This window comes from Homalodisca vitripennis, chromosome 4 (genome assembly GCF_021130785.1).
Source record: "Homalodisca vitripennis isolate AUS2020 chromosome 4, UT_GWSS_2.1, whole genome shotgun sequence".
NCBI lineage: Eukaryota > Metazoa > Arthropoda > Insecta > Hemiptera > Cicadellidae > Homalodisca > Homalodisca vitripennis.
The window spans coordinates 94,289,253-94,301,878 of NC_060210.1; the positions used below are offsets into that span (position 1 = coordinate 94,289,253).

Genomic DNA, 12,626 nt, shown 5'->3' on the forward strand with positions numbered 1-12,626 from the left:
AATGTTTATCTCTAGATTACAAATACATCAACCACCTAAAGGAAAGTAATTGTGTTGTAATATAGGTTTTATTTATAATAATATTTATAAATGTGTTATGTTATAATACATGTTTACTATGATGACAATGTCTATTTTACACTTGTGTATTTGATGACAGTAAAGCTTCTTAATTCTTGATTCTTGAATATATTCAGATAACATTTACCATATGCCAATCCAATGTCATAGTCTGTGTAGTACATGTTTGAAGCTACCTACATAATTTTTAACAATCAGTTTGTATGACAGTGTTATTAAAAAACTAAACCTACACTAACATGACTCATTTTCACAATTAATAATATTCCAATCTTTATATTTGAAGTCAATTAAATATTTTCCTAAATTTCTGCAATGTGGTTACTAAATGACTTACAAGAACAATGAACTTTCGATTGTTGGGGTTCTCATAATCCAGGTTGCCGTTGACCACTCGGATAGAAACAGCTGTGGAGCCACTGGCGTGTGTCGGTTCTACAGCAAACGACCCAGAGACATCTGACAGACGCAGTGAGAACTCTGCGTTCTTCCCCTGAAAACGTATCATCATTACTATCAATATATAGAAATATATTTTTCCACTTATTACTTAAACTGTTATTATCTTAATAAATCCACCTTTATAATTTTGAAACTAAAAAAAAGTTGTACTCACAACGTCAGGGTCGGTGACAATCATTTCCAGATTGGGCAAAGTGGTACCGTCAGGGATGTTCTCGGGCAGGCTGACACTGTACTCTCGCTGGTTAAACTGGGGTGGCTCATCGTTGACATCCTTGATTGTGACAGACGCCACAGCCGCGGTGGAGGTCAAGGAGTCGTTACCCAACACTCCATCTACCATTTCTCTCGCCTGCAGAAAAATGTGTTTGTATATGTTTACGTATGTATTTGATACTTACTCTGTGCAATTGTTTAGGAACTTCTTACTCTAAGCAAATTTGAGAACCCTCCACCAATCAGATGTTCCTAAAATGGCACTCTCTGATCGGTGCCTTAGACTCATATCAGTTGCTTCATATTCCCCATAGTGACTACATGTCACTACTAACAACTCAGCATCACCATATCCATTTGTGTGTTATATGACCCAATCTCCATAATAAGTGTGTTTATTTCTTTCCTTGTCACAACTAATGTTCATTTAAGTAAAGTGTCAAGTACTCAGTGCCTAAATAAATGCAACTCCTCCCCAACAAGTCCAGCCATCATGTCAAAGCTCCAAGCCAAGTGGCATGAACTTCACTTAATCACTGATCTCAAACCTATGGTAAGTGAATATATCTAGAAAACCTCATATCTCTTTATTTTGTAATAATAATTATTGTTACTAGTTCACGTCTCTTCTCGGTATCACATTTTCATTCCTTACATATTCTCTTTCTTTAATGAATTCTCTTACTCTCACCTCACGAAGCAGTAATTTTTAAATTGTGGATAATCCAAAAGAAATTATCCCTAATTGAATGAAAATTATTGTTAAGTCTATTACAATATTATCAGATAACCCTTGTATGCAACTCATTTAGTGTTAACTGAAAACAGTTCTCGGAAATTTGAAGACTGATGATCACAAAAAACGAAAAAGATGGCATTTTTGGAGTTCTGATAAATATATTAAATCTTTTCTAGCCATTTGAGTAACATTGGCTCAATGCCTTAATATCTCAGATGTTACCTTGATAATAAGGGAAATGACACCAGTGGAGTTCAGTAGAGCTTCCCTATCCAGAGGTTTAGCTGTCCTCAACTCTCCTGTTGTACTGTCCAACAAGAAGTAGTCCAGAGGATCTGTAACAAAGGCAACAAAAACTATGAATCACTTATTTTAACAGGCTACTTACTGAGTCAAATATTACTGAAATCTTTTAGAGTGAAGATTTCAGAAGGTTATCTGGTTAATCTAGAATAAATATTATTAAATCTAAGTAAAAATTAACAAGTTTACTGAGCAATCATTAGGAGTAGCATATAAGATGAGTAAACTAAACGCTCATCCCCTATGTAAACTATTCAAAAAATATAAATTGTAAAATGTTTTAAACTGAAAATAATGCCTCAGTTGTGAAGAATAATTCCAAGATAACTTTCTTCAAGCACTGAAAAGTCAAACGTAGACTTATACTAGACAGTTACAGAAAAAAATCATACTTTGACTAATAGAAGGAGTTTGTAAAATCAATAAGTTGGAATATTTAAAAACATTTAGTAGAGAAGGTCTCTGGATATTAACACGGTTTTACAATTCTTCATACAAACACTCAGTTGCACACAGCCACATATAAATCTGTCAACATATCCCAAGTTTGAAACAAGAGGAATACCTAGCTTTTAGTACTCTTCCTTTCATCAGAGGTACTACAACTGCAATAACAATATGACAATGAATAATAGATTCAAACATAAAAATTTCCCTTTAAAATATGAAAAAAAATTTTAAATAAATCTTTATAAAACAATTTAGGATAAAAATTATCCTGTTCAAAAGTTTGGCTTCCTATATGAACTTTGCAAAAATTTGTTTTATTTCACTTTATTCGCTGTTACATTTATGAATTTCTTAACCCACATTATCCTACTGGTATAGGTATTACAACAGTTCATAATAATGTATTACAACAGGTTAATACCTTCACCACGAAATGAGTCGTGTACCGATGTTAGCACACGCAGTATATTAGTAATGTGTGTCCGCCGCAGTCAATATGTTAACCATTTAATTGTTTAGTACCTGAAATACTTTAAAAAATGATCAGTTTAGCATGACATGGTACTCACTGGTAACCAGTTCGTAGTATATCTTCCGGGGCTGTCCCCGATCACCATCACGAGCCTGCACTGTCATGACAAGTGTCCCGATAGGATCATCCTCCTGTATCACTCCTGTCAGAGATCCCAAGAATACGGGGCCAGTGTTCTGGATGTCCCCAACTTTCACTTCCAGGCTTGTCGTTGTGTTGTGCACTCCATCCTTTATAGGGAAAAATCATAAATTTTGCACTTAAAAATGATTTCAGAAAGAAATTTGAATGGAAATATGAGACCAATAATTTATGTTATGTAGTTTGCCTATGGAGGGCTAACATTTAATATGTAACTATAAAATATACTAATTTAGTGATTCAGTTTATTAGTTGACTAATTAATCTTAAAGTGATTTTTTTTTACTTATTTTAATCAGTACTTCTGTAATGTAGCATTGAAAAGAAATGAATATATCAACACCTCTTCAGCTAAAGGGTATAAAGTAATTATAACAAATTTGACAATAATAAAAACTGGTTTTACAGACATACCTTACTAGTATTTATTACTTACTCTTGCGTACGCCTGACATTACCCTAGTGCTGGGATTAGAGCTCAAACTTGTGCTAAAAATGTACCTATTATTGTGACCAAGGAATAAGCAAGCTTTCAGTTATCCATAGCATATATTATATCACATTTGATTCAATTCACTCATTTTACCATGGATTTGACATTACTTGAACAAATGAGGATCAATTTTTATAACCAGCTATGTGTAGATTACCGATCTTAAAAGCACTCACTGTGGCAACCAGCAACAGTTGGTAGAACTGCCTCTCATTGTAGTCCAGAGCCTCTTGCAGGACGATGCTGCCATAGTAGCTGAACTGGCTAGAGTTCCAACTGGCTACAGAGAATTTAGAACAGGTCTTGGGGAACTGTAAAACACATCAAATGTGATACATATTGGCTGATCACACAGTCTCTACGCCACACATTGTTATTTACATTAAAATTAGCAAAGATCTGTGCTATGTTATTCATTATATATTCAATATTCTTTTTAATTCAATTAGTTTCTGACTTTAATTTATTGTAAAATCAGGAAATACATTACAGAAAATTAATGTACTAAGCATAGAATAAATGTTCTTTACGTTAACTTTCTAAATTTCTGAAATAGTGTTCTTTCGGCAAAGTCAATAAGAAGAATATAATTTCCAGCTGTAATGGAATAAACACTTGAATCAGTGAACTGTTTCATGAAAGGTTTCTATTGGCAAGCTCAACTTACCAAGCATTATCTTCATTAAAATCTATAACTTCATGGTAATTTTCAATTATTTTGTGAATGATGTTCTGTTAATTCTATCTAGAAAGTTTTCAGTGTACAATTTTGGCTTGTGAATTTTTTTAACACATCGGCAAGCCAAAAATGTATGCTGTTTCATTCAAATCTGCCATTTTTGGAGTCATTCGGATAGTCTATAAATGCTACAAACTGCATACAAGCATATTTTTGCACTAAGAATTATATTTTGGGTTCAGAAGGTCATAAAAAAAAGACTAACCAAATATTTTTACATTTAAAAACTATAAAACCATAAAAACACACAGAATAATAAAAATCTATTCCAAATGACACAAACATAAATAGGCACCCTCTTAAATTGCTTGTCATATAGTATCGGATTGCAAATCTGTCCGAGACATATGTACATACCATCATATCACATTGAGTTGTAATGAAGTCAGCATTGTGCAAACCTTATATGACATTAAAAAAACTCATAAAAACTAAAATTGTTTTTAATATGTTAAAAAGCCTATAAAACCCTTTCGTATTTCTACATGATATTTTACAGCTGGGATCAGTTTTGGAACTTGGAACGGCTGATACTTTGAACCCTTGTCAGAAATTGGAAAATGTGTGAGGATTGACATGTTTTGAATTACCTACACTTTAAATTTTACTTCTATCTAGATTCATGACAAATGTGTGTTTTAGGTTTTACAGAAATAAGTAAATTATTTTGTAAGTTATTGTTTTCAGAAGAAATGTGAAATAACTTTTATTATGTATCAAATTTTGACTGAAGGTTTGGTTTAAGTTCATAGGCTCACATGTGATGCAGATTTTTATAATTTTTTAAGTTCAGACAGATTGCGATAGGTAACTATCTAAAACAATTACAGTATTTGAGAAACAATACTTGCACATGAAAATAGAATATACAACTCAGAGAAATTAATGATCTGTCAACTACAATGAGCTGTCAGTTACCTGAGGGTGCTCCACACACAGGACCTCCAGCGTGTCTCCTGACAGGTCAGCATCCTCCACCACAATGTCAGAGAACACGGTACTGCCCACTGGGGTGTCCTCCATCACTGACACCTCGTATGGAGCCTGAAACAAACCATCTCATTGTATCAGCTGACCGATATCTTAGCTGAATTTTGAAAACTTGAAGGAGGAAATTCAACAAGTTGTCAGTGAAATAGGAGTGGAAACTTTAGAGCAATTGTGCCAGAATTTTGAGCGCATCAGACAACATTTTTATTCACAGTTTTGTACAGCAACTTATATTGTAATGACTCTCCCATTTATTCTGTCTGATAAGATACTCCTACAGGCCAGTGGCCTATGAGAACATGGAATTCAGAATAAGGCCAAAAATGGGACAATCCCACAATTTAATATATATACATTTGCTAGGAAAATACAGGGAGTCAGAAGTAAAAGCAGGAAATAACTAAAGAAAATAAGGTAGAGGTACAGTATTATCACTTATCAGGGGTAATCCTTAGAAGGATCAAATAACATGTAATCTATTCTTTATAAAGTACAAATCAGGATGAATTCAATAAGCATATTAGTAGAAATACAAAAGTTAGCAGAATGTTTGTTAAATATAACTCCTTTTATTAGAATACAACTCCTGAATAACAATGAGTTACATATGATTTTATTTACATACAAAAACCCTCGTCGTTTTTCACAGAAGAGTTATAGATATATAGGAATTTAAATTTCTCTCAAATCTTAGGAAGTGATCAATGGTTTTTAGAAAAGAATATAGCAACAATAATCATAATGTTTAAACCAGTAACGAATGAGTGTCAATTAAAAATAGTAAAAGAAAGAAAATATGGTAGCAATTAGATAAATAAGGCAACAAGTTAGCAGCATGATGCGAACAACACAATGTCCTTTAAGTGTTGTCCAATGTGTTTTAGTGCTTAAGTTAAAACTCTCAAAGTACATACCCATAAAACCTAATAAGACATAATAAATGTAAACTGCTTTATTAATGTAAACTGATGGCGTAATTTTCATATAACGCCAGCCATGCCATCTAGTTGAATTGTGCAGCAACAGTGGATGTCCTGATTAAACTATCTGCACATGAAAGACTAAAGTCAGGATGGCTGTGTGGTTTAAGGCACTACTCTCGGATGCGGGAGTTACCCTTGGAGTTCACGGGTTAAATTCCCCCCCCCTGACGTTAGGGATTTTTGCGATCTGGTGTACACTAATGAAAGTCACTGGTCTAAAGGGTAAAGCCGGTAGTTGGCTTGGGTGGAAGTTGACGGGCTCTATGATTTTCTTATATTGGTGTACCAGATCCAAAACACCCATTTTGCATTTTGATGTCTTCAATTTAAAAAAAAAAACCCCCACTTGATTTATGTTTATGTTATGCTGTACGAGAGATTTATTTATTAAAACATGTCCAGAATAATAGCTTTTAAAAGTTTAAAAAAATCATCTATACTACTTATACACTATAAGAACTGCATCAAAGGGTTAAATGAACATTTAAATACAACTAAATGTATTGAAAGAAAATACATGTTCAAGTTTTGCCTTGGTGTCTATTATGTGAGAATCATTATTTTGGAGCACATAGTCAGTAATACTTATTTGTAGAATATCTAATGTATTATAGAATTTTAAGAATATTAACCAGAATTTGCAAGGTTTTGCTCTTCAAAATTGTTTTATATAAGAAAATCTTTGTGATTCAATGTTTATTGAAATTAAATAAGGCTATTGCCATTTATACAATTTAATGTAAGTAACAAAATAAAACCAACAAAATACTGTATTCATTCAAAAAATATTTTGATTCAAATACAATACCACCTAAATAAACTTTTAGAGGTTATAAAGTATTGAATCTCGGGTAGACAAAAGTTAGAAACTTCCAATGGTTAAACTTATTTTCCCAATACTTTGTAACTTATCACAAAATTTACAAATTTCAAAAATACTTGACTTTTCAATTTTTAGCTTTATTTAAAGATGAACCATCACAGACAGAGCATAAAGTCATGGGAACAAAGGTGTAAATCACCTAAACTCAGATGCATAGTCCATTTTATTTTAATCCTTTAAACCACAATTGCAGATCCATTATGCTAAATCTTAGCATTTTCAAACAGCAAACATATGCATGGAATGAAAAATGCATATACCAATTAAAGTTCTTTAGAGATTGAAAAATAAATATGAAAAAGCTTTTCATGATATTTATAATTTTTACATGACAAACACTACAAGTGCACCAAATTGTTGCCAGTGTATGGTTTAGAATGTTTATATAAAAAGCAGAGTTAACGAATGAGTCAATATGTGTTTGTGTTTATTTAAAGTATAACCATTTTGTAAAATATATGGTACAATGCACCATAGAAAAAAACTTGTATTATTCATACACTTGAAAACTAGCTCAGTTCATACAACCCAAATATTATAAATGCGTGTGTCTTTGTTTGTTTGTTTTGCTTTCACTCATAAATTATTCAACCGATTGTATTGTACTGATATTTTACTTCGACATTCTTAGAGCCCCTGGGGTGAATATAGGCCTATTCTTATTTCAAAAATCTTTCTGGACTATGCCCCAATGGTCTCTAAAGCAGTTCCCATCTTGGTCTCTAAAGTTTTAAAAACTGAAAGAGCCTGTTAAATATAATCAGCCAGCTAACTGTTCTGTGTAAACATTTTATTATGACACCACATCTACATGTTTCATTAATTTAACCATTTTTTTCAATTTTTTTACATTTATAGAGTGAAAACATAACAAAAGTAACAACACTTCTTATTTCAATATAGTGGCAACAAGGCAAACTAATTAATTTATTTTGAATTATACTAAATTAACTAAATTGTGAATGTGTACATGAAAGGTATTAAATTTGGTTTCCTTAGCCGTTATGGGACAGCATATTTACAGTAGCTGAAGGAACAAAAAACGGAGGGACTGGACATTACCATGATTCAACAAACAATTAGGTCTGGAACTTCGGTCACTCGAGGAGACAAGCGAGCACAGAGTATGTGATTATAGCAAGTGAAACCACAAAAGAATAGACAAAACACTAAATGCAATTTTTATTACAGTTGTTGAAGGGATCATCCATTTCTTACTGATGAGGTATATGGTACTGCTTAGGAATATAAATACTGATATAGTTCCTAAACTGAATCAAGAAAATAGTATGAAATAGTGAATATGGATTAGGAAGCAACAACATGTACCATCATACATATATCATGTATCATCTTTACATATGGATTACAACTGTCATAATGTAAGTATTATTGATGTTCATTTTAGTTTTTAATTTTCAATACCAATATCTGTAGCCATATAATTTAGAAAACTGTACTGTTTTGAATCCAACCGTATTACAATACTATATATATAGGTCTATATTGTTTCTCAATTCTCTATATCAAAATCCAATTTTGCATTGGAAATATATGGAATTTGAAGTGTGAACACTGAAACAATAATTATTCACAATTTTGCTTAAAAATTTGCTCTGGTCCTCTTAATCATTAACACTGAAAAATGGGTACCTGATGCACGATATATGACTAATCAGATTTTTTTCATATGACCCTGACTTATTACATCACAAGTGCTTTCAAAGAAATCTATGAACTTCAACTTTGGAGTTCCTCTAAATTAGTCCAAAATAGTTCAAGTGTTATTGAAATTGTGGGAGCTATTCAATCAAATACATAGAATGTTGAACAGAAATTGAGGGCGAAGGGTAGGTATGAGCTAGTATTAAAGTACAATCATACTCATATCCACTAATGACTCACAACGGATGACTTCAACAGGAATCACACTCAAGGACATTTAAGGCAGGATTAAGTGGTATAAGTACTCAGCACACACATTTCTAAGAAGCTGCAATCTGTCAAAAGAATATGTTTTCACGTGTTGAAACTGTTATGCAGAAAAAAATTACCAGGGGAGTGAATCTTATGACAAGAATTATTACAAAGTTCTAATTCTAGGGCAGGGAAAAACATTCTGGTAGCTGGACTATTAGTAGCTCCATAATCAGATAAATATTACCATTTCAGAAATACAATAAGTAACAATAATAATTGAAGTAAAATGCTACTACTTCTATGACATTAAGCTTAATGTTTCTTATTCCCAGCACACTGAAAAGCCTATTAAAAATCAAGAGAAAATAATTCTTACATTCTTGAACACAGGTGCATTGTCATTCTCGTCAATGACAATGATAGATATAGGAACTTGGACCAAATTGTTGGCAATGGAGTTGTCATGGTTGTCCACCTCATCCTCTAGAGTGACGAATATCCTCAGCGTGTCATTTACCTAAAATCAGCACAGATTGAACATTTATAACTTCACAGTACATGATACAACACAATAATGACACAATAGTTAATTACAATCAGTGGCGTAGCGAAGGGGGGGGTCCAGGGGATCCGGACCCCCCCCCGAAATTTTAAGACATTAAAAAATGAAGCATGGAGCAGGAGAAAAAAAGGAGAGTTATCATTACTCTTGTCTACAAATATTAAATTGATTGATTTAATTGATTAAAGTGACCGTTGTTAAAAATTGTCCTGTCGTTTGAATCATAAATTATCAAACGATACTTTTGGGCTCGGCCTTTCGGATAGTGTAGTGTAATCACGGTATTTCTATAGGGCGCGGTCACGTGACGTCGCAAAGTAACCTGAACCGTAACACGGCGAACAGTTTAAATTAGCGACCACTTCGTTCAAATTCGTCTTGGAGACGTAAAAGACCGCTTAGAATTAAGTTACGACGTTGATTTTAGGTGCCATTAAACTGTAGACTTGTATATAATTATCGAAAAAAATTTTAAAAATCACTTTTGTTCGGAACACTTGAAAAACCCTACTGATTAGAACTTCAACTAATTTGGACTTCAGTGATTGAGGTAAACGTGGTGTTTTCGGTTGAGTTAAGACGACGATCTTTGTTTTAATTAAACTGTACACTGTACCTATATAATTATCGAGAGAAAAAATCACTTCCGGTCGGTAAATTTCCGAAGAAAAGCTTTCTACAGATTCAAGTTTTGACGATTTTGGATTTAACTTGTACATTTTACCTCAACCACTGGTTGAGGTAAAAGTGGTACTTAGAATATTATGTTAGGACGTTGATTTTAGGTATTAATTCAACGCCGACTAATAAATATACAATTATCGAAAAAAAAACAATAAAATCATTTCCGGTCGGAAAATACCGAGGAAAAGCTCTCTACAGATTCAAGTTTTTACGATTTTGGATTTCACTGGTAACATTTTACCTCAACCACTGGTTGAGTGGTTGAGGTAAAAGTGGTACTTAGAATTATGTTAGGACGTTGATTTTAGGTATTAATTCAACGCCGACTAATAAATATATAATTATCGAGAAACAAAACAGTAAAATCACTTCCGGACGGAAAATACCGAAGAAAAGCTCTCTAGAGATTCAAGTTTTTACGATTTTGGATTTCACTGGTTGAGTCGTTGAGATAAAAGTGGTACTTAGAATTATGTTAGAACATTGATTTTGGGTATCAATTGAACGCCGACTAATAACTATATAAATATCTTCCAATCGGACAATACACCGGAAAAACTCTACTGATAAGAAGTTCCGACTACTTTGGATTTCATTTTCCTTAGTATATTCCGATCGGAAGTGATTATTATTGTTTTTTTTCTCGATAATTATGTATTTATTGGTCGGCGTTGAATTAATACCTAAAATCAATGTCGTAACATAATAATTATAAGTACTACTTTTACCTCAACCACTCAACCAGTGAAATCCAAAATCGTCAAAACTTGAATCTGTAGAGAGCTTTTCTTCGACCGAAAGTGATTTTTTTCTCGATAATTATATAGTTAGTCGAGTACAGTTTAATGATAACAAAAAATCGTCGCCCTAACTCAATCAAAAATACCACGTTTACCTCAATAACTGAAGTCCGAAGTAATTGAAGTTCTAGTCATTAGAGTTTTTCATGTGTATTTTATTTCCGACCGAAAGTGATTTTTTGATTTTGTTCCGATAATTATGTACTCGTCTACAGTGTAATGATACAAAAAAATCGTCATTATAACTCATTCATAAATACCTCAATCAGTGAAATCCAAAGCAGCCGAACTTCTAATCAGTAGAGTTTTTCCGGTGCATTTTCCGACCGTTAATTTGATCTGTACCCGAGCAACGCTAGAAAATTGCCCTCCTTTTCTAAAGGGTTTTCGGCCGTCAGTGGCCCAATGTCCCCGAGGGTTATTTAATTTTCTCCACAGAATATAGTTGTGTCAATTATACGCTTGAGTGAAGCTCTGTTTTTGTTCTTCTTCTTTCTTATCCAGTGAATGCAACATCACATTGGTGCCTTCTACTCGGCCAGAATCAAACTTCGTAAAGTTTCTGTAGCTATACAAGAAAATTTGTGGTACTAGAGTTGCTGTGAGAGTTGAATTTGCCTATTACATCTTTCCACTTTCTATAAGGCGTAGTTACTAAAGCTCCATATTTTTGGTATTTACCAGTGAACTCATTGGCAAATAACACACAAAACGTCCCCCGGTTCCCCGGTTTCGGACCCCCCCCGAACGAAATTTCTGGCTACGCTACTGATTACAATACATGATATTAGAGATACAAAACTGTAAGGAAATGTTAAATTATTGCGTATAAGAAAATATGAGTCTTAATGTGTTAATTATAAAAGTTTTACGTTCAGTTTGCTTATAATTATACAAATTAAATAGTCCAAATGAATGTTACAACCAAGTAATTTATGAACTTATCCTATAGTTATATACTGTGTGGTTCAAGATTTGTAATGACCCTCTGAGATCAACTGATGGCATAGACTATTACAGATAGGCTTTACCTCACCAAACCATAAACATCGTCAGAGGTCTCATAAAATTGTAACTGTTTTCTATTCAAACCCAATATCCATTTTATTTAAATCCAAGAATACTGACTTTAGTATCTTGTGCCCTGTATTTTATTCAGACAAGAGAGAACAATGCATTCAATTTTATTCAGGACCCTGCTTAGGCTCTTGCACAACATAATATTGGATAACAAAATGTATTTGAAAATAGTCCTTTTCAGTGGATTAACTAATTAAATTTACATAATTGGATAATTGGTCAATTATACTACTAATAATAACTGTGTATAATTTGTTACACACTGATCTACTACAATATCACTACACTATTTTATTCTTAACTATTAAGAAATATCAATATTTATTATTAAGGAATGAACATTTTAATTTGGGTAAAATATTCAGTTTGGTTAGTTCAATATTTCACAGTTCTGCAGGCCCGAGAGCTGCAGCTCGCTCAATAGCTAAAAACTCAATCATTGACACACACTTTAGCCTCAAAGGAAATTTTAACATAGCACCTTAAAGTCCACAATCTGTTTCAGAAGAGCAATTAATTATGTTGATATTGTGTAATGGAATTTTTAACAAGACAGGTTTATTTATAA

General features: G+C 32.9%; 1 protein-coding gene across 1 annotated transcript in view; it reads right to left on the reverse strand.

Moving 5' to 3' along the window:
- LOC124359789 (cadherin-87A) overlaps positions 1-12,626 on the reverse strand; it is a 97,685-nt gene that overhangs the window by 32,867 nt on the left and 52,192 nt on the right. The window contains exons 4-10 of the mRNA XM_046812819.1: positions 9,309-9,449; positions 5,075-5,200; positions 3,594-3,728; positions 2,821-3,013; positions 1,721-1,833; positions 698-895; positions 419-574 (exon numbers count right to left, since the gene is read on the reverse strand). Coding sequence (XP_046668775.1) covers positions 419-574; positions 698-895; positions 1,721-1,833; positions 2,821-3,013; positions 3,594-3,728; positions 5,075-5,200; positions 9,309-9,449 — 1,062 coding nt within the window. The remainder of the gene's footprint in view (positions 1-418; positions 575-697; positions 896-1,720; positions 1,834-2,820; positions 3,014-3,593; positions 3,729-5,074; positions 5,201-9,308; positions 9,450-12,626) is intronic.